The sequence below is a fragment of the Somniosus microcephalus genome, chromosome 1 (genome assembly GCF_052327205.1).
Source record: "Somniosus microcephalus isolate GS21.2 chromosome 1, FLI_Smic_1.0, whole genome shotgun sequence".
Taxonomy (NCBI): Eukaryota; Metazoa; Chordata; class Chondrichthyes; order Squaliformes; family Somniosidae; genus Somniosus; species Somniosus microcephalus.
In genome coordinates, this window is record NC_140987.1 from 460,783,577 (window position 1) to 460,810,301 (window position 26,725).

General features: G+C 50.4%; 1 protein-coding gene across 1 annotated transcript in view; it reads left to right on the forward strand.

Moving 5' to 3' along the window:
* Positions 1 to 26,725, forward strand: part of arhgef6 (Rac/Cdc42 guanine nucleotide exchange factor (GEF) 6) — a 250,895-nt gene that overhangs the window by 35,028 nt on the left and 189,142 nt on the right. The window contains 1 exon segment of the mRNA XM_086002290.1: positions 10,378 to 10,465. Coding sequence (XP_085858416.1) covers positions 10,378 to 10,465 — 88 coding nt within the window.

Genomic DNA, 26,725 nt, shown 5'->3' on the forward strand with positions numbered 1-26,725 from the left:
CACCCACTCCCGTTCACCCATCACCCCCTGTGCTCACTGCCCCGTGTCCTAACTCACACACAGTCCCGTTCACCCATCACCCCCTGTGCTCACTGCCCCGTGTCCTAACTCACACCCAGTCCCGTTCACCCATCACCCCCTGTGCTCACTGCCCCGTGTCCTAACTCACACCCAGTCCCGTTCACCCATCACCCCCTGTGCTCACTGCCCCGTGTCCCAAATCACGCCCAGTCCCGTTCACCCATCACCCCCTGTGCTCACTGCCCCGTGTCCCAAATCACGCCCTGTCCCGTTCACCCATCACCCCTGTGCTCACTGCCCCGTGTCCTAACTCGCACCAAGTCCCGTTCACCCATCTCCCCTGTGCTCACTGCCCCGTGTCCTAACTCACACCCAGTCCCGTTCACCCATCACCCCGTGCTCACTGCCCCGTGTCCTAACTCACACCCAGTCCCGTTCACCCATCACCCCCTGTGCTCACTGCCCCGTGTCCTAACTCACACCCAGTCCCGTTCACCCATCACCCCCTGTGCTCACTGCCCCGTGTCCTAACTCACACCCAGTCCCGTTCACCCATCACCCCCTGTGCTCACTGCCCCGTGTCCTAACTCACACCCAGTCCCGTTCACTCATCACCCCCTGTGCTCACTGCCCCGTGTCCTAACTCACACCCAGTCCCGTTCACCCATCACCCCCTGTGCTCACTGCCCCGTGTCCTAACTCACACCCAGTCCCGTTCACCCATCACCCCCTGTGCTCACTGCCCCGTGTCCTAACTCACACCCAGTCCCGTTCACCCATCACCCCCTGTGCTCACTGCCCCGTGTCCTAACTCACACCCAGTCCCGTTCACCCATCACCCCCTGTGCTCACTGCCCCGTGTCCTAACTCACACCCAGTCCCGTTCACCCATCACCCCCTGTGCTCACTGCCCCGTGTCCTAACTCACACCCAGTCCCGTTCACCCATCACCCCCTGTGCTCACTGCCCCGTGTCCTAACTCACACCCAGTCCCGTTCACCCATCACCCCCTGTGCTCACTGCCCCGTGTCCTAACTCACACCCAGTCCCGTTCACCCATCACCCCCTGTGCTCACTGCCCCGTGTCCTAACTCACACCCAGTCCCGTTCACCCATCACCCCCTGTGCTCACTGCCCCGTGTCCAAACTCACACCCAGTCCCGTTCACCCATCACCCCCTGTGCTCACTGCCCCATGTCCTAACTCACACCCAGTCCCGTTCACCCATCACCCCCTGTGCTCACTGCCCCGTGTCCTAACTCACACCCAGTCCCGTTCACCCATCACCCCCTGTGCTCGCTGACCTACATTGGCTCCCGGTCCGGTAACGCTTCGAATTTATAATTCTCATCCTTGTGTTCTGATCCCTCCATGGCCTCGCCCCTCCCTATCTCTGTAACCTCCTACAACCCTCCGAGATCTCTGCACTTCTCCAATTCTGGCCTCTTGCGCATCCCCCGATTTCCATCGCTCCACCATTGGCGGCCGTGCCTTCAACTACCTGGGCCCCGAGCTCTGGAATTCCCTCCCTAAACCCCTTCGCCTCTCTCTCTCCTCCTTTAAGACGCTCCTTAAAACCTCCCTCTTTGACCAAGCTGTCCTAATGTCTCCTTATGTGGCTCGGTGTCGGATTTTGTCTGACAAGCGCCTTGGGACATTTCACTACATTAAAGGTGCTGTACAAATACAAGTTGTTATTCTAAATTGATTGTCCAGTTAATTATGCAGAAAAATCTTATATTTTATCTTGCAAATGAGCTGCTTGTGCAAGAAGGATTCTCAGTCTTTGAATCATGGTGGAGCTACTATACAGACTGTCGCTGTTCCAATGATGGGTTTATAATCGATTCCTGGTAATGAACTGCAGATCCTGCTGTCATCTTCTGGTGTGAATGTTGAGGCTCTAGGATGTAGCGCTCATGGGCAGCTGCAGCTCGTATTGAGGGTACTCCGACACAACGCTCTTCGATAAAACTGAAATTGTATATATATTAAATACAATAGCGTTCTGGGGGGGTGGGGGAATATAAACCGCCCTATCAGGTGACTGCAATATACGACTCGCGCTTCAGTCTCACAGTTTAATCGTGTCACCCAATCCCCTCAATTATTCACTCCTGGATATCTATTATTAATGTAATAAAGCAAAGTACTTTTGGAAACCAGCAATAAGCGGCTCCCTTTAGGCAGAGCAGGTTGGAGTATCTTTCTGCTCATTCTTATACCGGTTTGGGGGCACGCTTGCCTCCTCGAAGGTGGTGGGTTCAAGCTCTCGGTTCGAGGATTTGAGTGTGTAATCAGGGCTGGCGGCCCAGCACGGCTCTGAGGGCGTGCTGTGTGGTCGGAGCCCAGTTTGGATGCGATATTAAAGCTGAGACCCTCTTCCGGGAGATGTTAGCAATCCCACGGCACTGTTTGAGGAAGGTCACGGACTTCTCCCACTGCCTTGGCCAACATTCCTCCCTCGCAACTCCGAGCCCATTCCATGTATTGATCCCTCTTTGTGTGGTGAAGATTTTCCTGCTACTGGTCCTACACTTACCAGCTGCTCATGTGAACCTCTGTTCCCTTGTCCTATTGTTGCAATTTAAGTTAAAGAAATATCCCAGATTTACCTTTTCCATACCGTTTACTATTGGATACCTCTAAGGCCTTCCTTCAAGGCTTAATAGCCTAAGTCTCTCCAGTCGTTCATCAAATCCGAACCCTTTAACACTAAGGACCAGCCTCGTGGCTCCTCACTGCTCTGCCTCCAGAACTAGAATCTCTCCCTTATGTCTCAGTGACCAGAACTGGACACAGGGCTCGAGGTGGGTCTGACCAGAACTGGACACAGTGCTCGAGGTGGGTCTGACCAGAACTGGACACAGTGCTCAAGGTGGGTCTGACCAGAACTGGACACAGTGCTCAAGGTGGGTCTGACCAGAACTGGACACAGTGCTCAAGGTGGGTCTGACCGGAACTGGACACAGTGCTCAAGGTGGGTCTGACCAGAACTGGACATAGTGCTCAAGGTGGGTCTGACCAGAACTGGACACAGTTCTCTAGGTGGGACTGACCAGAACTGGACACAGTGCTCGAGGTGGTTCTGACCAGAACTGGACACAGTGCTCAAGGTGGGTCTGACCAGAGCTGGACACAGTGCTCAAGGTGGTTCTGACCAGAACTGGACACAGTGCTCGAGGTGGTTCTGACCAGAACTGGACACAGTGCTCAAGGTGGGTCTGACCAGAACTGGACACAGTGCTCAAGGTGGGTCTGACCAGAACTGGACATAGTGCTCGAGGTGGTTCTGACCAGAACTGGACACAGTGCTCGAGGTGGGTCTGACCAGAACTGGACCCAGTGCTCAAGGTGGGTCTGACCAGAACTGGACACAGTGCTCCAGGTGGGTCTGACCAGAACTGGACACAGTGCTCCAGGTGGGTCTGACCAGAACTGGACACAGTGCTCAAGGTGGGTCTGACCAGAACTGGACACAGTGCTCAAGGTGGGTCTGACCAGGACTGGACACAGTGCTCAAGGTGGGTCTGACCAGAACTGGACACAGTGCTCAAGGTGGGACTGACCAGAACTGGACAGAGTGCTCAAGGTGGGTCTGACCAGAACTGGACACAGTGCTCAAGGTGGGTCTGACCAGGACTGGACACAGTGCTCAAGGTGCAGTCTGACCAGAACTGGACACAGTGCTCAAGGAGCTGTCTGACCAGAACTGGACACAGTGCTCGAGGTGGGTCTGACCAGAACTGGACACAGTGCTCACGGTGGGACTGACCAGAACTGGACACAGTGCTTAAGGTGGGTCTGACCAGAACTGGACACAGTGCTCAAGGTGGGACTGACCAGAACTGGACACAGGGCTCAAGGTGGGACTGACCAGAACTGGACACAGTGCTCAAGGTGGGACTGACCAGAACTGGACACAGTGCTCGAGGTGGGTCTGACCAGAACTGGACACAGTGCTCACGGTGGGACTGACCAGAACTGGACACAGTGCTTAAGGTGGGTCTGACCAGAACTGGACACAGTGCTCAAGGTGGGACTGACCAGAACTGGACACAGGGCTCAAGGTGGGACTGACCAGAACTGGACACAGTGCTCGAGGTCGGTCTGACAACAGCCATGTACAGATGGTCCTGCTCTGCTTCCACTAATTGGCTCTCTAGTTCAGCATTCTGTCGGGTTTGTTGATTGATGCCACATTATAATAGTGACATTTCAATTGACTATATGTGAACCAATTTGAGGCGTTTGTGAGGGATGTGATATAAGGTGCTATATGGTGCCTTTCTGTTGTCCCTCTCCTGCTTGCTGTGGTCTTCTCACCAATCTCCAGTTTCTATTTACCTAACCAACCACTCCATTCCCATCTCGTGCTTCACTGCCTCACTCAAACTCCACTGTTGTAACATTGCACAGTAAGCACCGACCAGGCAAGCACTGCGGGAGGATGGGAACACACAGGTGAAATAGTCAATCTCCCAGATTAGGGTTTCTGATCAAGGACCAGAAGGAGTTAATAGAGAGAGTGTTTCAGGAAGATCACTTGCGATGCACTTCAAGGCACCAAGGTATGTGGTTATGTTACAGCAGAAAAGTTTACCCTGCAGTACTTCACCCCCCTTACACTCTCTTGTGTTATTCTCAGTTTCTTTACGTAGTTACAGGTAGAATTCCCTTCAGGGTCTTTCAGTTGTCCTTTCTGACTTGTTGTCAGCCTGAGGTTGGTTGGCCAGTTGCTCTCCTCCCGTTGTTGTATTTTGAACTGTTAATGGCAGCAGTTCGGAATGTACACTAGCCGAGCCTGTACACCTGTACCTGACGGGGAATGCCACACACTGACAGAGCTGGGATCCACAGGTTCTACTCCAGCAGACTCTCCTCGAGTACAGATCGCTGCAGAAACTGATCAAAACAGGAACCTCTCCTGTGGGTACAGCCACATCGACGCCAAGACCGTTTCCATCTGGACTCTGATTATTGCTCTTGGATTGGTGTCCACCCTCTCCCCTTCCTAGCTGCCCCCCCGACCTGCCTCCCCGCCCCCCCCCCACCCCTTCCTGCAAGATCGGGCCACCCTCTCCCCTTCCTAGCTGCCCCCCGACCTCCCTCCCCGCCCCCCCCACCCCTTCCTGCAAGATCGGGCCAGCCTCTCCTCTTCCTAGCTGCCGCCCCCAGCCCCCAGCCCATCTCCCGCCACCACCACCCCCCCCCCCCCCCCCGTCTCCCTGCAAGATCGGGCCAGCCTCCCGGCTGATCCCCAGGCGGGGAGGTGGGGTGGGGAGAGGCAGAGATTGGCCAGTGCCGGCACTGGCTGGTCCCGGTGTGGGTAAGTCACACCTTCAGCGGGGGTCAGCAGAGCTCTGACCTCTGTGGGATGCGGGGAGACAGGCCACCGCGGGCCAAGAGGTTAATCGGGGGATCGGAGGCGAGGGAATGAGAGGGTACAGATCAGGGGGGATGTATTCAAGTCTACCCTCGTAATCATCCCGTTTAAAAACAAACGGGGGATTGTGCGATGGGAAAGAAACACAATCCTTTTGCCTTCCATTTGTGGTCGAAGCCTTTCTTGTAACGGGGCCTGATGTTTTAACAAGGGTAATTTCTTCTCCAGACACACAGCACGCTTGAAATCAGTCGCTGTGGGTAACGTGACCAGATTATCTGGTATATTCAACCCCATTACATTGTTGGTCAGTAACTGTGTTTCTTATCCCCGCCAATGTGGGGAAAGGCAGAACAGGCTGGGGTTCTTTTCTCTCAAAGAGGAGGTTGAAGGATGAACCGATAGAGGTCTTTAAAATTATGAAGGGGCTCGATATGGTAGACGTAGAGAAGATGTTTAATATCTCAACTGAAACACAGCACCTCCGACAGTGCAGCGCTCCCTCAGTACTGCCCCTCCGACAGTGCAGCACTCCCTCGGTACTGCCCCTCCGACAGTGCGGCACTCCCTCAGTACTGCCCCTCCGCCAGTGCGGCGCTCCCTCAGTACTGCCCCTCCGACAGTGCAGCACTCCCTCAGTACTGCCCCTCCGACAGTGCAGCACTCCCTCAGTACTGCCCCTCCGCCAGTGCAGCGCTCCCTCAGTACAGCCAGTCCAACAGTGCAGCACTCCCTCAGTATTGCCCCACCGACAGTGCGGCGCTCCCTCAGTACTGACCCTCCGACAGTGCAGCGCTCCCTCAGTACTGCCCCTCCGACAGTGCAGCACTCCCTCAGTACTGCCCCTCCGACAGTGCAGCACTCCCTCAGTACTGCCCCTCCGCCAGTGCAGCACTCCCTCGGTACTGCCCCTCCGACAGTGCGGCGCTCCCTCAGTACTGCACTGGGAGTGTCGGCCTGGATGTTTGTGCTCAAGTCTCTGGAGTGGGACTTGAACTCCGAGAGTGCTGCCCACTGAGCAATGCCCGACACCTATAAAGGTTTTATATCTCGTGCTCCAGTCGTACTTCAGCCCCATTCTGCAGGCGACCCTCTTTTGTTTAAAAGACCAACAAATCACAACTGAGCAACCTGAAATATATGTAAATAGAGAATGAAAGTCAGTCATTAGCGTGTGTTGTTTCTGACCTTCAGTTAACCCCAGTCTCCTTTCCAAGTGGAGGAAAGGGAGAGCTGCCAAGTCTAGAAATACTCCCAGCAGCACCGTCAGTGAGCCTGAGTGACCTCTGGCTGTCCCGAGTTTGACCACTGGCTCAGTGGGTATTGTAACAAAATGCCAAGCTCAAAGCCGTTCGGTTGACCATTCTTGTGCAGTTGTTTGAGAGGGGTGGCGATAGCAATCGCGAGAAATACTGTACTGTGTTTGGTCAAGGAAAGTTTATGATTGATTTCCGAAGAGAATATTTTAAGTGTGTCACATTTGGCAAATCATTTTTTTTTTAGAAGCTTGTTTCTGCATTTGAAGGAGCCAAGTGTAAGAGCTCCCACGCAGTGCCATGGAGCAGTGGGCCAGGGGTCTGGTTTTTGAGCTACAGTGGAATAGTAATTGCTCATTGGATCACTCTAGTGGATGCTCACGAGCAGCATTAACGGTGGCTCAAGGGTAAGGAAAGGGTTAAATAGCTACTGCAGTACTTCCCCCGAGTGCCAGCTTGGCTCAGTGGGAGCACCGAGTCCGAAGGTTGAGAGTCCAGGACTGACACTCCCAGTGCAGCACTGAGGGAGTGCAGCATTGTCTGAGGTGCCGGCTTTCGGCCGAGACGTGAAGCTGAAGCCCTGCGCACTCTGTTCTGGTGGATGTAAAAGATCCCATGGCACTATTCCAAGAATAGCGGGAGAGTTCTCCCCGGTGTCCTGGCCAATATTTATCCCTCAGCCCATACAAAACAGATCGACTGTGTATTCATCGCGTTGCTGTTTGTGGGATCTTACTGTGCGCAGATTGGCTGCCGTGTTGGCTGACACAACAGCAGCGACTGCTCTTCGAGTGTGCAGTGAGGAGAATGCCGAGAAACTCCAGTATAATTTGGACAGGTTGGGTGATTGAGCAGATGCACTATAATGTGGATAAATGCGAGGTTATCCACTTTGGTGGCAAAAACAGGAAGGCAGATTATTATTTGAATGGCAATAGATTGGGAGAAGGGGAAGTGCAACGAGACCTGGGTGTCCTTGTGCGCCAGTCGCTGACGGTAAGCATGCAGGTGCAGCAGGTGGTTAAGAAGGCAAATGGTATGTTGGCCTTCGTAGCGAGAGGGTTCGAGTACAGGAACAAGGATGTCTTGCTGCAGTTGTACAGGGCCTTGGTGAGACCACACCTTGAGTATTGTGTGCAGTTTTGGTCGCCTTATCTGAGGAAGGATGTTCTTGCCATGGAGGGAGTGCAGCGAAGATTCACCAGGCTGATACCTGGGACGGCAGGAATGACGTATGAGGAGAGATTGGGTTGATTGGGCTTATAGTCACTGGAGTTTAGAAGAATGAGAGGGGATCTCATTGAAACTTATAAAATTCTGACAGGACTAGACAGACTAGATGCAGGAAGGATGTTCCCGATGGCGGGGGAGTCCAGAACCAGGGGTCACAGTCTAAGGATAAGGGGTAAGCCACTTAGGACTGAGATGAGGAGGAATTTCTTCACCCAGAGAGTGGTGAACCTGTGGAATTCTCTACCACAGAAGGCAGTTGAGGCCAATTCATTAAATATATTCAAGAAGGAGTTGGATATATTTCTTAAGGCTAAAGGGATCAAGGGATATGGGGAGAAAGCAGGGACAGGGTACTGAATTTGGATGATCAGCCATGATCTCATTGAATGGCGGGACAGGTTCGAGGGGCTGAATGGCCTACTCCTGCTCCTATCTTCTATGTTTCTATGAAAGTCTTTAATTGGCTGTAAAGTAGTTTGGGAGGTCCCGAGAGCACGATCGACACTGTTTTACTGCAAGTTCCTTTTTCTATATGACTGTAAAATGGAGCCGACAAATCAAGCTCGGTCACAGGATTGAACTGCATTTTTGCATTTTTGAAACTCCTGTAGTGTGTAGCAGAGTCCCGCAAATGGTTAATCTCCGGTATGAGCTGCACACAGCCAGCCTCTTCACAAAAATGTCAGTTGCTTGTGGCAATACTTGGTAAAGAGGAAGGAAACACAGGTCAGATGGTTTAAAAAAAACCTCATTTACTTCAAGCTGAATTGCTTCATCAATTCCTTTTCTCCTGTGCCTGTAAATTTAATCGACAGCTGAAGTAATCTGTTCTTAAATTGTTGGAAAAGTTTGAATGAATATTTAATACTGAATGCCACCTTTTGTGAATCGCGCAATTGCACACGGTTATTTCACAGAATCGTCCTCTCTTCAGGAATGCTAATCTCCCTATTTGATGGACAGTAATTACACTTTAGTGAGATAAATGTTGAATTATTTCATGTACAAAATGTGCTTTAGTGAGCAAAGTGTCAAACAGAAAATACTGTGGCCAGCATATTGAGCATTAACTAGCAGTTAGATCATAGAATTACACAGAATCACGATGGGCCGAAGGGCCTCTTTCTGTGCTGTGTAACTCTGACTAATTTACAGCACAGAAACAGGCCATTTCGGCCGAACAGATCTATGTGTTTATGCTCCACATGAGCCTCCTCCCACCTTATGTTGAACCACACAGCAAGTCAGAGGGGAAAGTGGTTAAACTGGGGTCCCATCGGACCGCACCTTGAGCACTGTGTCCAGTTCTGGTCAGACTCACCTTGAGCACTGTGTCCAGTTCAGGTCAGACCGCACCTTGAGCACTGTGTCCAGTTCAGGTCAGACCGCACCTCGAGCACTGTGTCCAGTTCAGGTCAGACCGCACCTTGAGCACTGTGTCCAGTTCTGGTCAGACCGCACATTGAGCACTGTGTCCAGTTCTGGCCAGACCGCACCTTGAGCACTGTATCCAGTTCTGGTCAGTCCCACCTGGAGCACTGTGTCCAGTTCTGGTCAGACCGCACATTGAGCACTGTGTCCAGTTCTGGCCAGACCGCACATTGAGCACTGTGTCCAGTTCTGGCCAGACCGCACCTTGAGCACTGTATCCAGTTCTGGTCAGACCGCACCTCGAGCACTGTGTCCAGTTCTGGTCAGACCGCACCTTGAGCACTGTGTCCAGTTCTGGTCAGACCCACCTTGAGCACTGTGTCCAGTTCTGGTCAGACCGCACCTTGAGCACGGTGTCCAGTTCTGGTCAGACCCACCTGGAGCACAGTGTCCAGTTCTGGTCAGACCCACCTGGACCACTGTGTCCAGTTCTGGTCAGTCCCACCTTGAGCACTGTGTCCAGTTCTGGTCAGACCCACCTGGACCACTGTGTCCAGTTCTGGTCAGACCCACCTTGAGCACTGGTTCCAGTTCTGGTCAGACTGCACCTTAATCTGGAAGACTTAAGTAATAATCCAGAGAACGCAAGTTCAAATCCCACCATGGATAGTTTGACGATTTCAATTCAGTTTTAAAAAACAAAATCAGGAAATAAAAATCTGGTCTCAGTAAAAATGACTGTGAAACTGTCGGATTGCTGTAAAAACCCAACTGGTTCACTGACGTCCTTTAGGGAAGGAAACCCGCCGTCCTTACCCGGTCTGGGCCTATAGGTGACTCCAGTCCCACACCAACTCTTAACGTCCCTCTGAAGTGTCCCAGCAAACCCCTCAGTTTGTATCGACCCTCTGCCAGTGGTTCAAGTCGGCGGCGGCTCAACACCACCACCTTCTCAGGGCAACGTGGGATGGGCAGTGAATTCGGGCCTTACCAGCAGCGCCCACAGCCCGAGAATGAATGAATAATAAAAAGCAGTACTGTATTCTGTTTTTGAATGTGATGTTTCTTTACACCTTCGTCTTTGATTCACTTTAACTTTATTATTGGTAGCAAACGTTCGATGTCTACGACCTGTACCGGGGGCAGAACTTCAGCAAGGTGTTGACAACCCTTTCCGCAATTAACAAGGCCACTGAAGGTAAGATGACACTCCCTGTGCCTGGGAAGGATTCACCTTTTCAACATCTCCCTATCTGCCGAGTGGTTACTGATAACCACCTGCGTGTTTTGCTCATTGCGTGTCGCGTGTTTTGCGTGTCACGTGTTTTGCTCGTTGCGTGTCGCGTGTTTTGCTCGTTGCGTGTCGCGTGTTTTGCTCGTTGCGTGTCGCGTGTTTTGCTCGTTGCGTGTCGCGTGTTTTGCTAGTTGCGTGTCGCGTGTTTTGCTAGTTGCGTGTCGCGTGTTTTGCTCGTTGCGTGTCGCGTGTTTTGCTCGTTGCGTGTCGCGTGTTTTGCTCGTTGCGTGTCGCGTGTTTTGCTCGTTGCGTGTCGCGTGTTTTGCTCGTTGCGTGTCGCGTGTTTTGCTCGTTGCGTGTCGCGTGTTTTGCTCGTTGCGTGTCGCGTGTTTTGCTCGTTGCGTGTCGCGTGTTTTGCTCGTTGCGTGTCGCGTGTTGTATGTTGCGTGTTTTGCTCGTTGCGAAGGGTGAGTGTTCCGGGTTTGAAGTAGGAAGGGAGCTGCTCATCTTCAGACCATCGCTAACTAACCGAAGAGCTGTGTTATTAAACAAGATGGACGATAAAGTTGCTTTCAGCAGGATTGCACATATAATGAATTCTACTTGTACACTGTGACATTTTACCCCCCTGTCTCTCAATCTTCCTCTTCCCCGCCACCCCCGCACCCAAAAACAAGTTATTTAAATTGGCTGACCAGGGTAGGTCAGTCTAACCTGGACGAGCTGCCCAGAGATTATCAGTTCAAATCCCACCAGGCCAAGGTGTGAAATTCACTTCGATAAATCTGGTATTTAGTGGGTTGGCACCAGAATGACCAAGAAGCTGTCGGATTGTCATTAAAAATTCAGCTGGTTTACTGGGAGTCTCGGGCTAGGGGGCACAGTCTAAAAATGAGAGCCAGGCCTTTCAGGAGTGGAGTTAGGAAACACTTCTACACACACAGGGCGGTAGAAGTTTGGAACTCTCTTCCGCAAACGGCAGTTGATGCTCGGTCAATTAATTTTAAATCGGAGATTGATAGCTTTCTGTTAACCAGAGGTATTAAGGGATATGAGCCAAAGGTGGGTGTATGGAGTTAGGTCGCAGATCAACCATGATCTCATTGAATGGCGGAACAGGCTCGAGGGGCTGAATGGCCTCCTCCTGTTCCTGTGTTCCTATAATGTCCTTCAAGGAAGGAAACCTGTTGTCCTCACCTGGTCTGGCCGACATATGACTACAATTCCCACTCTACCTGGTTGACTCCATGACCTCTGAAGTAGCCTCGCAAGACACTCAATTGCTGCAGTTGTACAGGGCCTTGGTGCGACCACACCTTGAGTATTGTGTGCAGTTTTGGTCACCTTATCTGAGGAAGGATGTTCTTGCCATGGAGGGAGTGCAGTGAAGATGCACCAGGCTGATACCTGGGATGGCAGGAATGACGTATGAGGAGAGATTGGGTCGACTGGGCTTGTACTTGCTGGAGTTTAGAAGAATGAGAGGGGATCTCATTGAAACTTATAAAATACTAACAGGACTAGACAGACTAGATGCAGGAAGGATGTTCCCGATGGTCGGGGAGTCCAGAACCAGGGGTCACAGTCTAAGGATAAGGGGTAAGCCATTTAGGACAGAGATGAGGAGGAATTTCTTCACCCAGAGAGTCGTGAACCTGTGGAATTCTCTACCACAGAAGGCAGTAGAGGCCAATTCATTAAATATCTTCAAGAAGGAGTTAGATATATTTCTTAAGGCCAAAGGGATCAAGGGATATGGGGAGAAGGCAGGGACAGGGTACTGAATTTGGGTGATCAGCCATGATCTCATTGAATGGTGGAACAGGCTCGAGGGGCTGAATGGCCTACACCTGCTCCTAGAAACATAGAAGATAGGAGCAGGAGTCGGCCATTCGGCCCTTCGAGCCTGCTCCGCCATTCAATGAGATCATGGCTGATCATCCAAATTCAGTACCCTGTCCCTGCCTTCTCCCCATATTCCTTGATCCCTTTAGCCTCAAGAAATATATCCAACTCTTTCTTGAATATATTTAATGAACTAGCCTCCACCGCCCTCTGTGGCAGAGAATTCCACAGGTTCACCACTCTCTGGGTGAAGAAATTCCTCCTCATTTCAATCCTAAATGGCTTACGCCTTATCCTTAGACTATGACCCCTGGTTCTGGACTCCCCGGCCATCAGAAACATCCTTCCTGCATCTAGTCTGTCCAGGCCTGACAGAATTTTATAGGTTTCGATGAGATCCCCTCTCATTCTTCTAAACTCCAGTGAGTATAAGCCCAATCGACACAATCTCTCCTCATACGTCATTCCTGCCATCCCAGGTGTCAGCCATGTTTGCATACAGATAACATTAAACAAACGCTCCATTTAGTCGTAGTTGTTGCCTGCCTGCCTTGCTTTGCCTCCTTCTCAGCAGTCAGTGGTGATGGTTCATGCCCCTGGACTTCAGAGTGGTGAAGGACACCCTGTAATTGAAGCCCCTTTTCCATTGCCCTGGTGCCGTGTCTGTGTCCCTGGCTCCTGATGCAGCTTCAGGCAGTTGGCAAAACATGAAAGATAAACTTACCAGATTCACTGAGGCCGAAGTTCGGGGGTGACACTGGGTCTTGCCGGCCTTAGTGAATTGGGCAAGTTTATTTTCGGTGTTCCCGCTAGCTGCGTGACACACACCGTCAGAAGACACTGGCAATAATGCAGTATAAAAGCGACTTTACAACAACAGTTACTTGCATTTATATAGCGCCTTTAATGTAGTAAAACGACCCAAGGCGCTTCACAGGAGCGATTATCAAACAAATAGTGACACCGCGCCCCACAAATAGATATTAAATAATAACATAAGAATTAGGAGCAGGAGTCGGCCATTTGGCCCCTTGAGCCTGCTCCGCCATTTAATGAGATCATGGCCGATCTGATCTTGGCCTCAATCCCACTTCCCCGCCCGCTCCCCATAACCCTCGACTCCCCTGTAGCTCAAATATCTGTCAATCTCAGCCTTGAATATATTCAGTGACCCAACCTCCACGGCTCTCTGGGGAAGAGAATTCCAAAGATTCACGGCCCTCTGAGAGAAGAAATTCCTCCTCATCTCCGTCTTAAAAGGGCGACCCCTTATTCTGAGACTATGCCCCCTAGTTCTAGATTCCCTGACGAGGGGAAACATCTTCTCGGCATTTACTCTGTCAATCCCCCTCGGAATCTTACATGTTTCAATAAGATCCCCTCTCATTCTTCTAAACTCCAATGAGTATAGGCCCAACCTGCTCAACCTTTCCTCATAAGACAACCCCTTCATCTCCGGAATCAACCTTGTGAACCTTCTCTGAACTGCCCCCAATGCAAGTAAATCCCTCCTTAAATAAGGAGACCAAAACTGTACGCAGTACTCCAGGTGTGGTCTCACCAATACCCTGTACAGTTGTAGCAGGACCTCCCTACTTTTATACTCCATCCCCCTTTGCAATAAAGGCCAACATTCCATTTGCCTTCCTAATTACTTGCTGTACCTGCATGCTAACTTTTTGTGTTTCATGTACGAGGACACCCAAATCCCTCTGTACTGCAGCATTCTGTAGTCTTTCTCCATTTAAATAATATTTTTCTTTTCTATTCTTCCTACCAAAGTGGATAACTTCACATTATACTCCATCTGCCAAATTCTTGTCCACTCACTTAACCTGTCGATATCCCTTTGCAGACTCTGTGTCCTCCTCACAACTTGCTTTCCCACCTATCTTTGTATCATCCGCAGATCTGGCTGGACCACATAAAGTACTATTGGGTCCTGCTCTCTTCTGGCAAAGCTGCTCACTATTCCAAGAATGCAAAGACCACCCCTGACTTCTCTTTTCCACTACAACCCGTCGTCTTAAACCGCTCTCCCTTGCCTCTTCCACCCTCACCTCCAACAACAAGTGTGAGGAGCTCATGGACTTCTTTATCACTAAGATTGAGACCATCCAATCAGCTGTCTCTACCACTTCCCTCCTTTCCCCAGCCCACCGGGCCAAACTTCCCCTGAGGTGCCCCCCCTCCCCCACCCACCCCTAGCCCCGAACTCTCATCTTTCTTCAGTTTCTCTCCGAACTCCCCTCATTCCCTGTCCGAGCTCATCTTGTCCATGAGACCCACCTCCTGCTCACCATCCAACTTCCCTTCCTGGCCCCATGTTGGCTGATATTGTTCACAGTTCCCTCTCCTCAGGTACTGTCCCCCTCTCCTTCAAATCTGCCGTCATCACCCCTCTCAAAAAAACGAACCCTTGACCCTTCCGTCCTTGCAATCTACCGCCCCATCTCCAACCTGCCTTTCCTCTCCAATGTCCTTGAACATGTTGTCGCCTCCCAAATCTGTGCCCATCTTTCCCGCAGCTCCATGTTTGAATCCCTCCAATCAATTTTCCGCCCCTACCATAGTACCAAAACGGGTCTTATCAAAGTCACAAATGACATCCTATGTGACTGTAACTGTGGTAAACTATCTCTCATTTTCTCGACAATTCTTAAACCGCTCTCCCTTGCCTCTTCCACCCTCATCTCCAACAAGTGCGAGAAGCTCATGGACTTGAAGATTGAGACCATCTGCAGCCTTTGACACGGTTGACCACTCCATCCTCCTCCAACGCCACTCCACTGTTGTCCAGCTGGGTGGGACTGCACTCGCCTGGTTCCATTCTTATCTATCTAATCATAGCCAGAGAATCATCTGCAATGGCTTCTCTTCCCACTCCCGCATCGTTACCGCTGGTGTCCCCCAAGGATCTATATTTGGCCCCCTCCTTCTCATCTACATGTTGCCCCTCGGTGACATAATCCGAAAACACGGCATCAGTTTCTACATGTACATGTACCTCACCACCACCTCTCTCAACCCCTCCACGGTCTCTGATTTGTCACGTTGCTTGTCCGACAGCCAGTCCTGGATGAGCAGAAATTTCCTACAATTAAATATTGGGAAGACCGAAGCCAATTGTCTTCAGTCCCCACCACGAATTCTGTTCCCTAGCCACCGACTCCATTGCTCTCCCTAGCAACTGTCTGAGGCTGAAACAGACTGTTCCCAATGTTTTGACCCTGAGATGAACTTCCAACTACATATCTGCTCCATCACTAAGACTGCCTATTTCCACCTCCATAACATCGCCCGTCTCCGCCCCTGCCTCAGCTCATCCGCTGCTGAAACCCTCATCCATGCCTTTGTTACCTCTAGACTCGACTATTCCAACACACTCCTGGCCGGCCCCCCACATTCCACCCTACGTAAACTTGAGGTCATCCAAAACTCGGCTGCCCGTGTCCTAACTCACACCCAGCCCCGTTCACCCATCACCCCCTGTGCTCACTGCCCCGTGTCCTAACTCGTACCCAGTCCTGTACACCCATCACCCCGTGTCCTAACTCACACCCAGTCCCGTTCACCCGTCACCCCCTGTGCTCACTGCCCCGTGTCCTAACTCGCACCCAGTCCCGTTCACCCATCACCCCTGTGCTCACTGCCCCGTGTCCTAACTCACACCCAGTCCCGTTCACCCATCACCCCCTGTGCTCACTGCCCCGTGTCCTAACTCGCACCCAGTCCCGTTCACCCATCACCCCCTGTGCTCACTGCCCCGTGTCCTAACTCGCACCCAGTCCCGTTCACCCATCACCCCCTGTGCTCACTGCCCCGTGTCCTAACTCGCACCCAGTCCCGTTCACCCATCACCCCCTGTGCTCACTGCCCCGTGTCCTAACTCGCACCCAGTCCCGTTCACCCATCACCCCCTGTGCTCACTGCCCCGTGTCCTAACTCACACCCAGTCCCGTTCACCCATCATCCCCTGTGCTCACTGCCCCGTGTCCTAACTCTCAACCAGTCCCGTTCACCCATCACCCCCTGTGCTCACTGCCCCGTGTCCTAACTCACACCCATCACCCCCTGTGCTCACTGCCCCGTGTCCTAACTCACACCCAGTCCCGTTCACCCATCACCCCCTGTGCTCACTGACCTACATTGGTTCCTGTTCCGGCAACGTCTCGATTTTAAAATTCTCATCCTTGGTTTCAAATCCGTCCATGGTCTCGCCCCTCCCTATCTCTGTAATCTCCTTCAGCCCTACAACCCCCCCGAGATATCTGCGCTCCTCTAATTCTGCCCTCTTGAGCATCCCTGATTTTAATCGCTCCACCATGGGCGGCCGTGCCTTCAGCTGTCTGGGCCCGAGCTCTGGAATTCCCTCCCTAAACCTCTCCACCTCTCTCCTCCTTTAAGATGCTCTGTAAATCCGACCTCTTTGACCAAGCTTTTGGTCACCTGTCCTTATGTCTCCTTATGAGACTTGATGTCAAATTTTGTTGACGCTCCTGTGAAGCACCTTGGGACGTTTTACTACGTTAAAGGCGCTATATAAATACAAGTTGTTGTAGAGTGAAATCAATCCAGTGACGAGAAACAAACCCACACTATTTAAAGGAGGATTCTGCTCAGTTATTCCGCATTTGATGCTTTACCCGTGGCACTGGTTGGTATTTAGGCGAGTTAGATAGCCATGACAGACTTTGCTGCCAAGCTTTGTTGGAAAGTGAGGTAATGGAACACTCTGCACAGTTCATCCTTGTAACATCAGTATGCGATAAATTAGTTATAGGCTGCTTGAGAAGACCTGTGGAATCTAAATATACTGTATAGTGTTGAATCCAACACGGCGCAGGTTCACCAGATTGATACTGGGGGGTTCAAGGGTTAAATTGTGTGGAGGGGTTGTGTCGACTTGGCTTGTACTCCCTCGAGTTTAGAAGGTTGAGGGGTGATGGAAAATTATAAAGCATTTGATCGGGTGGATCGAGGGAAACTAGTCCCTCTGGTGGGGGGAGTCCAGAACGAGGGGGCAGAACCTTAAAATTAGAGCCAGGCCGCTCAGGAGAGAAATCGGGAAGCGCATTTCACACAAAGGGGGGTGGAAATCTGGAAAACTCTCCCCTAAAAGGCTGCAGATGCTGAGGGTCAATTGAAATTTCCAAGACTGAGATCGATAGATTTTTGTTAAGTATGGGTCTCGAGGAAGGGATATGAATCTAAGGCGGGTAAATGGAGTTAAGATGCAGATCAGCCATGATCTAATGGAATGGCAGAATATGCTCGAGGGGCTGAATGGCCTCCTCCTGTCCCTATGTTCCAGCTACTGCTGTGATTTTTCTATCACCTAGTCGTCAGTATTGGTTATGTGGTGAAACTGAATTGTATTGTCAAAAACGTAAATGCGACTGATGTGCTGGACTCCTTTGCGACTGATATACAGAGGGGAGCATTCATGGAATCGTAGACTCGCACAGCACAGGAGGAGGCTATTCGGCCCATCGTGCCTGTGCCGGCTCTTTGAAAGAGCTCTCCAATTAGTCCCACTCACCCCTGCTCTTTCCCCCATATTGCAAATTTCTCCTTTTCAAGTATTTATCCAATTCCCTTTTGAAAGTTACTATTGAATCTGCTTCCACCGCCCTTTCAGGCAGCGCATTCCAGATCACAACAACTCGCTGCGTAAAAACATTCTCCTCATCTCCCCTCTGGTTCTTTTGCCAATGATCTTAAATCTGTGCCCTCTGGTTACCGACCCTCCTGCTCTCTACTCCATCAAAACCTCTCCTAGAATTATCGATTCTATTTTAACACCTCTATTAAATCTCCTCCTCCTCTGCACTAAGGAGAACAATCCCAGCTTCTCCAGTCTACTCACATAACTGATGTCCCTCATCCCTGGAACCATTCTAGTAAATCTCTCTCTACCCTCTCCAAAGTCTTCGCGTTCTTCCTAAAGCGTGGTGCCCAGAATTGGACACAATACTCCAGCTGAGGCCTAATATGTGTTTTATAAAGGTTTAGCAGAACTTTCTTGCTTTTGTACTCTATTCCTCTATTAATATTCTCAACTTGTCCGGCCACCTTCGATGATTTGTGCACATTCACCCCCAGGTCTCTCTGTTCCTACACGCCCTTTAGAATTGCACCATATAGTTCACATTGCCTCTCCTCATTCTTCCTACCAAAATGAATCACTTCACACTTCTCTGCATTAAATTGCATCTGCCACATGTCTGCCCATTTCACCAGTCACACCTTTCAGGTTGTGTTGGCTCCAGTGTTACTGAGAAGTGGTATCTCAGCGCTCCGCGGTAGAAAGCAGACTTGCCGAAACGCGCTTTGTCGTACAGGAGTGAAATTGCCGATGTCTTGGGGGTTTTGCAGGTCCCCGCGGCGAGGCTGGGCGTGGAGCTGGATCATCACCCACCTTGCCCCATCCCACTCGGCCGCCCGGTGTTCCTCTCCTTGGCTGGTGCTGCCGGGAGCTGTGAATTTCACTCGGAACAGTTATTATTACTCTCGGTTTTTTGTTGCACATTTTATTGAGCATTTGGCATTCAACCAATTGGCGATTCTTGCTCAAACCGTGGCCTTTCATAATTTTGATGCTAATTGTGAATCTGCTTTGGAGAATGGTGTTCGATCCGTCTTGGTGTGCGCGGTGACGGCGATCCACCAACTGCTTCAGGAACTTTGAGAGGAGAAATTTCTTCACTCGGAGGGCGGTGAATTTTTGAAATTCTCTACCCCAGCGCTGTGGAGGCTCAATCGTTGAGTATATTCAAGACAGAGATCGATAGATTTTGGGACTCTGGGGGAATCAAGGGATGTGGGGGTTGGGCGGGAAAGTGGAGTTGAGGTCGATGATCAGCCATGATCTTATTGAATGGCGGAGCAGGCTCAAGGAGCCGTGTGGCGGAGCGGGCTCGAGGGGCCGTGTGGCGGAGCGGGCTCGAGGGGCCGTGTGGCGGAGCGGGCTCGAGGGGCCGTGTGGCGGAGCGGGCTCGAGGGGCCGTGTGGCGGAGCGGGCTCGAGGGGCCGTGTGGCGGAGCGGGCTCGAGGGGCCGTGTGGCGGAGCGGGCTCGAGGGGCCGTGTGGCGGAGCAGGCTCGAGGGGCCGAGTGGCCGACTTCTGCTCCTAATTCATTACGTTCTTATGTGACTGCGCTTCATTTCACAGATCAAAGCTGACACTGATGAAATGATCAGTGGGGGGTTTCACTGTTCAGACTCTGGTGAGAAGGTCCATGCAGCGTTTCACTCCTGGACAGATGGAGGGCTTTGCAAATTGGTTTCACTAGGGCCGGCTTTGATCTCAGAGACTAAGAACGAAGTGTCCTGATTAAACAGATGAGGTGCACACAGCGCAAACATGAAGGTTTTAATCCGGTTTAGAAACGCTTGTCAGGGATTTTAAAAAAAATTTGGGGGCAGAATTTTTCTGCGTAATGTTTTGTGAGCAACCAGCAGGAACTGAGATTTAGTTTTCCTGGTGAGGGAGGGGCCAACTGAAATGGAGACTAAACCTTTGCCGGGAGGGAGGGGAAGAGACCGAGAGCAGTGACAGTCAGAGGAATGGTGCAATTCATAGGCACGGGAGCTTCAACTCCACACACAACTGATCAAACCGCTGCCCTACCAGCGTGGAGACATTTATTAACAAAGCCGGTCCCTCGCCGTGCGCTCACTGCCATCTGACGGAGGTTCGAGGCCAGCCCTGCCTTTAGCAGAGGATGTGCGAGTTTGCGTTGAAAAGCCCAGAACCGCCATCACCTGACACGGACTAGGAAGAAGGATTAATTAATTAATTAACTAATTAGAATTCTCCGGATTACTGCAGTTTATTCGTTAGAAACTATCAGGAATCGAAAGCTTGCTGGGTTTGGGGGTGGGTTGGCCAGAGCGGCCGCAGTAAATGCTTGTCGCTAAGCTGCTCCGAGTTTGATCGGAAGCTTTGCCGCCGCCACTGCTGCTGCAGCGAAAGCCACACACTTCTGTTTCTGGGTGTCGGATTATTAACACAAGAACCAAGGGGAGCTTTGATGAGAGGCCTGAGACGGGCCATTGCCTGACTCGCTTGTGAATACAGCCGGCATCCTCCCCTGCCATGTGTTGGCATTGCACAGAAAGAGCCCAGGCTTCAAGTCTGGTTTCACCGAAGGTTTAAGCCCGACATTCTTGGGAGTACCTTATGTTAAACCCATTTTGACGGGAGACTTTATGATGATGATAAGGTAATGCATTGGAGTCGATCATTTGTCATTCACTTGTTCACCCGGAGCCAAGTATCAGATGCCTTGACCTTGTCGAACCAAACTTTCAAAATCTAATTTCAGACAAAACACAGCAAGGCTGGCTCAGGACCGGGCTGGCTCAGGACCGGGCTGGCTCAGGACCGGGCTGGCTCAGGACCGGGCTGGCTCAGGTCCGGGCTGGCTCAGGACCGCTTCCTCTATAATCTTGTGTGTGAAGTCTGGAAAATTCACGTTACCTTTTCACAGCTTCTGTTCAAACAGTTTATTTGTTTGCCCGAAGCCAATTTATTTGGTACTCTGTTTGGGGGTGCGGTTCCAGATGTTTCTCACCTCTCGCCCCTATGTCAGGGATCGTTCAAGCCAGTTACAAAATGCAGCTCCTGCATTCTGTGCCAGGGTCCGGAGAGCATTGCTCCCCGCACCAGTTTACCCCATCCGTCACCAACCATCCTGGTCACCTGTGTGCTCGAGATTGGCGGTTAGTGTTGAATTAAGGACACCTTTGTGCTGTCCATTATTTGGTTTCCATCACTCCACCATTGGCGGCCGTGCCTTCAGCTGCCTGGGCCCCGAGCTCTGGAATTCCCTCCCTAAACCTCTCCGCCTCTCTCTCCTCCTTTAAGACGCTGCTTAAAACCGACCTCTCTGACCCAGCTGTCCTACTCTCTCCTCATGTGACTCGGTGTCAAATTTTGTCTGATAATCGCTCCTGTGAAGCTCCTTGGGATGTTTTACTATGTTAAAGGTGCCGTATAAATACAAGTTGTTGTTGTTTCAGTTCCATTGTCTTATTACATCCTTGGTGTTATAATAAACCCTAATTGGGTCAATAGTGGTTTTGCTACTGTTAGATCCGTGTATCTTGATGTTGTGTCCTTCAATAATCAGACAAAGACTGCAGGGAACGATCAACAGGTGTTTACTGAATGAGGGTTCAAACTGCAACTAACTGTACAGATCACTACTCAGGTTTATATACAGGTGTGGTCACTGCCGGTACTACAGGATACAGGAGCTGTAAAAAGTAGATCTCCCCTTAAAGGTACATACATTACAGTTACTGGAATAATAACCCTGAGAACGTGAGTTCGAATCCCACCATGGGCAGTTTGAGAATTTGAATTCAGTTTAAATAAAAATCTGGAAATAAAAATCTGGTCTCAGTAAAAGTGAGCATGAGGCTGTCAGATTGTCGTAAACACCCAACCGGTTCACTGATGTTCTTTAGGGAACGAAACCTGCCGTCCTTCCCCGGTCTGACCAACGCGGTTGACTTGTAACTGCCCTCTGAAGTGACCTAACGAGCCCCTCAGTTTGTAATCAAGCGAATGGTTCAAGAAGGCGGCCCAGCACCATCACCACCAGCACCTTGGGGCATCTCGGGATGGGCAATAACTGCCGGCCATGCCAGCGAGGCCCACATCCCCAGAATGAATTAGTGAATATGTGGTATAAAAGCAGGCTGGGAAAGTTCAACTCGATGTTTTTAGAGGATTACAAAGTCCTATTTGGTCAGTGTATAGACATAACCCGTCTAGTGTAATTGTGCAAAATCTAACCTTGCTAGAACGGCTGTCGAGTAGAAATAACAGCACAAGAGTGTGTGTGAGTGTCGGTGCTTCCATCAGCAGCAGTCTGCCCCAGTCCCATCTCTCCGCCTTTACTGCCACTGCCATCACCAAGTTACTTCAGGCCGAATGTGTCACTTATACGGCAAGACTCAATGCCTTTCATCGGGCTCACTAGAAAACCTCAGGCTAAGGGTTCTTTTAAACATACGTAAAGATCCCACGGCCACTGTTTCGAAGGAGAGCAGGGGAGTTCACCCCGGTGTCCTGGGGCCAATATTTATCCCTCGTCGAACATCACGAAAAACAGATTATCTGGTCATTATCACACTGCTGTTTGTGGGAGCTTTCTGTGCACAAATTGGGTGCCTACATTACAACAGTGACCACACTTCACAAGCACTTTCTTGGTTGTAAAGCTGGGGCATCCTGAGGTCGGGAAAGGTGCTATAGAAATGCAAGTCTGTCTTTTTTCTATATTGTGACGTACATTGAACGTTCAAAGAAACCCTGGTTGTTGAGGAGAGATAAAGTTAGGAAATGTTGTCATTGCACAGTAATGTTGGGGATTGAAGAAGGTCTTTGTCCCCTCACTGTGGGGACAGTAAAGGTCTGGGGATAGAAGAAGGTCTTTGTAAGATCTCCAAATTTGCAGATGACACAAAGCTGGGTGGGCGTGTGTGCTGTGAGGAGGATGCCGAGAAACTACAGGATGATTTGGACAAGTTGGGTGATTGGGCAGAAGCATGGCAGATGCAATATAACGTGGATAAATGTGAGGTTATCCACTTTGGTGGCAAAAACAGGAAGGCAGATTATTATCTGAATGGCAATAGATTGGGAGAAGGGGAAGTGCAACGAGACCTGGGTGTCCTTGTGCACCAGTCGCTGAAGGTAAGCATGCAGGTGCAGCAGGCGGTTAAGAAGGCAAATGGTATGTTGGCCTTCGTAGCGAGAGGGTTTGAGTACAGGAACAAAGATGTCTTGCTGCAGTTGTACAGGGCCTTGGTGAGACCGCACCTTGAATATTGTGTGCAGTTTTGGTCGCCTTATCTGAGGAAGGATTTTCTTGCCATGGAAGGAGTTCAGCGAAGGTTCACCAGGCTGATACCTGGGATGGCAGGAATGACGTATGAGGAGAGATTGGGAGATTGGGCTTGTACTCGCTGGAGTTTAGAAGAATGAGAGGGGATCTCATTGAAACTTATAAAATTCTGGCAGGACTGGACAGACTAGATGCAGGAAGGATGTTCCCGATGGCGGGGGAGTCCAGAACCAGGGGTCACAGTCTAAGGATAAGGGGTAGGCCTTTTAGGACTGAGATGAGGAGGAATTTCTTCACCCAGAGAGTGGTGAACCTGTGGAATTCTCTACCACAGAAGGCAGTAGAGGCCAATACATTAACTATATTCAAGAAGGAGTTGGATATATTTCTTAAGGCTAAAGGGATCAAGGGGTATGGGGAGAAGGCAGGGACCGGGTACTGAATTTGGATGATCAGCCATGATCGCATTGAATGGCGGAGCAGGCTCGAGGGGCCGAATGGCCTACTCCGGCTCCTATCTTCTATGTTTCTATGTCCCCTCACTGTGGGGACAGTAAAGGTCTGGGGATTGAGGACGGTCTTTGCCCCCTCACTGGGGACAGTAAAGGTCTGGAGATAGAATTTGACCACAAGTAAAAACATCTGCTGGTAGATTCCAGGTAAAACCTCTCTGCCATTTTCTAATAGGAACCTGATCAGATGGTACGAGAAAGCATTGTATGCTGGGCAGATGTAGAGAAGATGTTTCCAATTGTGGGGGAGACCAGAACTAGAGACCATAAATACAAGAGAGTCACTGATAAATCCTGTGGGGAATTGAGGAGAAACTTCTTTAGCCAGAGAATGGTGAGAATGTGGAACTCGCTACCGCAGGGAGTGGTTGAGGCAAATAGTGTAGATGCATTTAAGAAAAAGCTGGATAAACACACGAGGGAGAAAGGATTAGAAGGCTATGCTGATAGAGTGAGATGAAGAGGGGCGGGAGGAGGCTGGCGTGGAGCAGAAACACTGGCATGGAGCAGTTGGGCCGAATGGCCTGTTTCTGTGCTGTGGATTTGATGTAATTCTGTTTGGGGGGGAGTTTATGTTGTGCATGATCCTTGAAACAATCAGGATAGAAACTGTGATCAACAGACGGAGCAGGATCACATTTCGGATTGTCTGCAAAACAGATTATCTGTTTTTAGTGATGTTGATTGAGGGATAAATACTGGCCAGGACACCGAGGAGAACCTCCCTGCTCCTCTTCGAAATAGTGGCCGTGGGATCTTTTACATCCACCTGAGAGAGCAGATGCCAGTCCCACGCAATGAGGTTAACTCGAAATCCCTCAGAAGTTGCCCCCAGGGTGACGAGGGGTTTGCCAATAAATGCCGGCCTTGCCAGCGACGCCCACATCCCAAAAATGAATTGAAAAAACAAAAGATTCCCCAGCTCTGGTGAGGAAAAGTGGGAGACTTTTTTTAAATGAATGGAAATTAGATAAATATTCTCCAAGGTGGATGAATAGACAAATTAAAGTAAGAGTAAAGAGAAAAGCAAAATGTGCAGCAGTGGGAGAGAGCGAGAGGATTGTGGCCGGAGTGTAGGATATCGTGTAATAAGAATATTAGATGTGTAGAGAGGATCCTAGAAATGAGAGCCACTGAAGACGTTCCAGTACAGTAACTGTGTGAGAGGAGATGGAGATGGAACCTCGAGGCTACATTTACAATATCTGCAGCATCAGCGTTGAAGCACTTTCTCCTCACACCGACACCCAGACTCCGAGTGTGAATCTGGAGTTGGGGAGAGAAGCGAAAGGAGATGATCGCCTCCTTGGAGTGAGTCTTGCTCCACTTCACTTCAGAGTCGGGTCGAGCCCTGAATCCGGATTCACACTTACAATTTTAGCATTGATGTGATGTGAAACCACTTTGCGCCGATTGTTGTCAGCAGTTGATGGGGTCTCCAGGGAGAGATACACAGAAGAGTAAGTGGAGGGGATTTAGGACAGCGAGCGGGAAAAATATTCTTACACAGAGGGTTGTGAGGCCGTGGAACGCACTACTGGAGTTAGTGACTGAAGTAGTGACCAGGTCAATATTTAAGAACAGGTTAGATAGGGGTTTGAAGAAAAGGGAATAAAGGGATGTGGAAACAGGGCAGGTACATCTTCAACAGCTCCTCCCAAACCCACGACCGCTAACACCGAGAAGGACAAGGGCCGTGGGCGCATGGGAACACCACCACCTCCAAGTTCACCTCCAGGTCACTCACCATCCTGATTTAGAAATATATCACCGATCCTTCATCATCACTGGGTCAAAATCCTGGAACTCCCTCCCTAACAGCACTGTGGGAGTACCTTCACCACACGGACTGCAGCAGTTCAAGAAGGCGGCTCACCACCACCTTCTCAAGGGTAACTAGGGATGGGCAATAAATGCTGGCATTGCCAGCGACGCCCAGATCCTGAGAGTGAATAAAAAAACCATGGGATTAAGATGCTGCTTGTGTGGAGCATAAACCCCAACAGGGACTGGTTGGGCCGAATGGCCTGTATCTGTGTTATAATTTCTAATTAATTCTACGATCCTACGGCTGTAGAGTAAACTCCGCTTGAAAGATCCGGAACTGTGCAGTGTTTTAAAAACTAACTTGTAGTGAAGTATATTTTTCCTCCCTCCTCAACTTGACTTTAAGGTGTCATCATCATCAATAACAATTGTATTGTTCCTGGCCGCCCTTTACACCCAGTAACGCCGGTTGCTAGGTAATCTTTTGATGGTCCGTGTCGTTAGTAAACCAGTTATAAACTTGACCAAGAAAAGGAAAAGAGACTGAATTGAAATAATTCATCGCAGCGCACTGCTGGAGATCGCTGGTGTTACAGAGCTGAATTGCAGAATAATCTTCAAAGGCGCATTATCATCCCTGTCGCCTGCATTAAAGGAGCTGTTTCCAGCCTGTGTATCAAACACAGTGTCTTGGAGCCAGTGTAACACTGTGCCTGAGATCAGTGTGATGGGAACGCTGTGCTTTCTTCCTGCCTATCCTCAAACCCGTGATCCTCCTCGAACTGTTGTTTGAAAAGTGTTTTGTAAAATGTCTGTAAAGGGCAAAGGCAGTGATGTGGCCCTCTCGCACACGGCATCGCTGGCTGCGGACAGGGAGGAAGCCTTGATTCTCTCCACGCTAAGGTGTAGGATCACTCGGTAAACCCCGCAAGAGCTCACCCCCTATTGTGGGGGCTTGGGGGGGGGGGAGGGGGTGTGTATCAGAGTTGAATAATATCTGGTCAGAAATCATCATCCTTATAAAATCGCCTTCCCGTGTGAAGTGTGCATTACCGTCTGTTGTGAAAATTCTGCTTGCAACAGACAAAAGAAAAAGGTGACCAGACAAGCAAGAGAAACCGATGAGGAAATATTCTGTTGGAATAAATTCTAGCAGTTTAATAGTACCAGGAACTGCTGGAGGAGTGTCATAGGAATAGTTTTGATGGAGTGAATCAGGAGAAACTGTTCCCAGTGGCA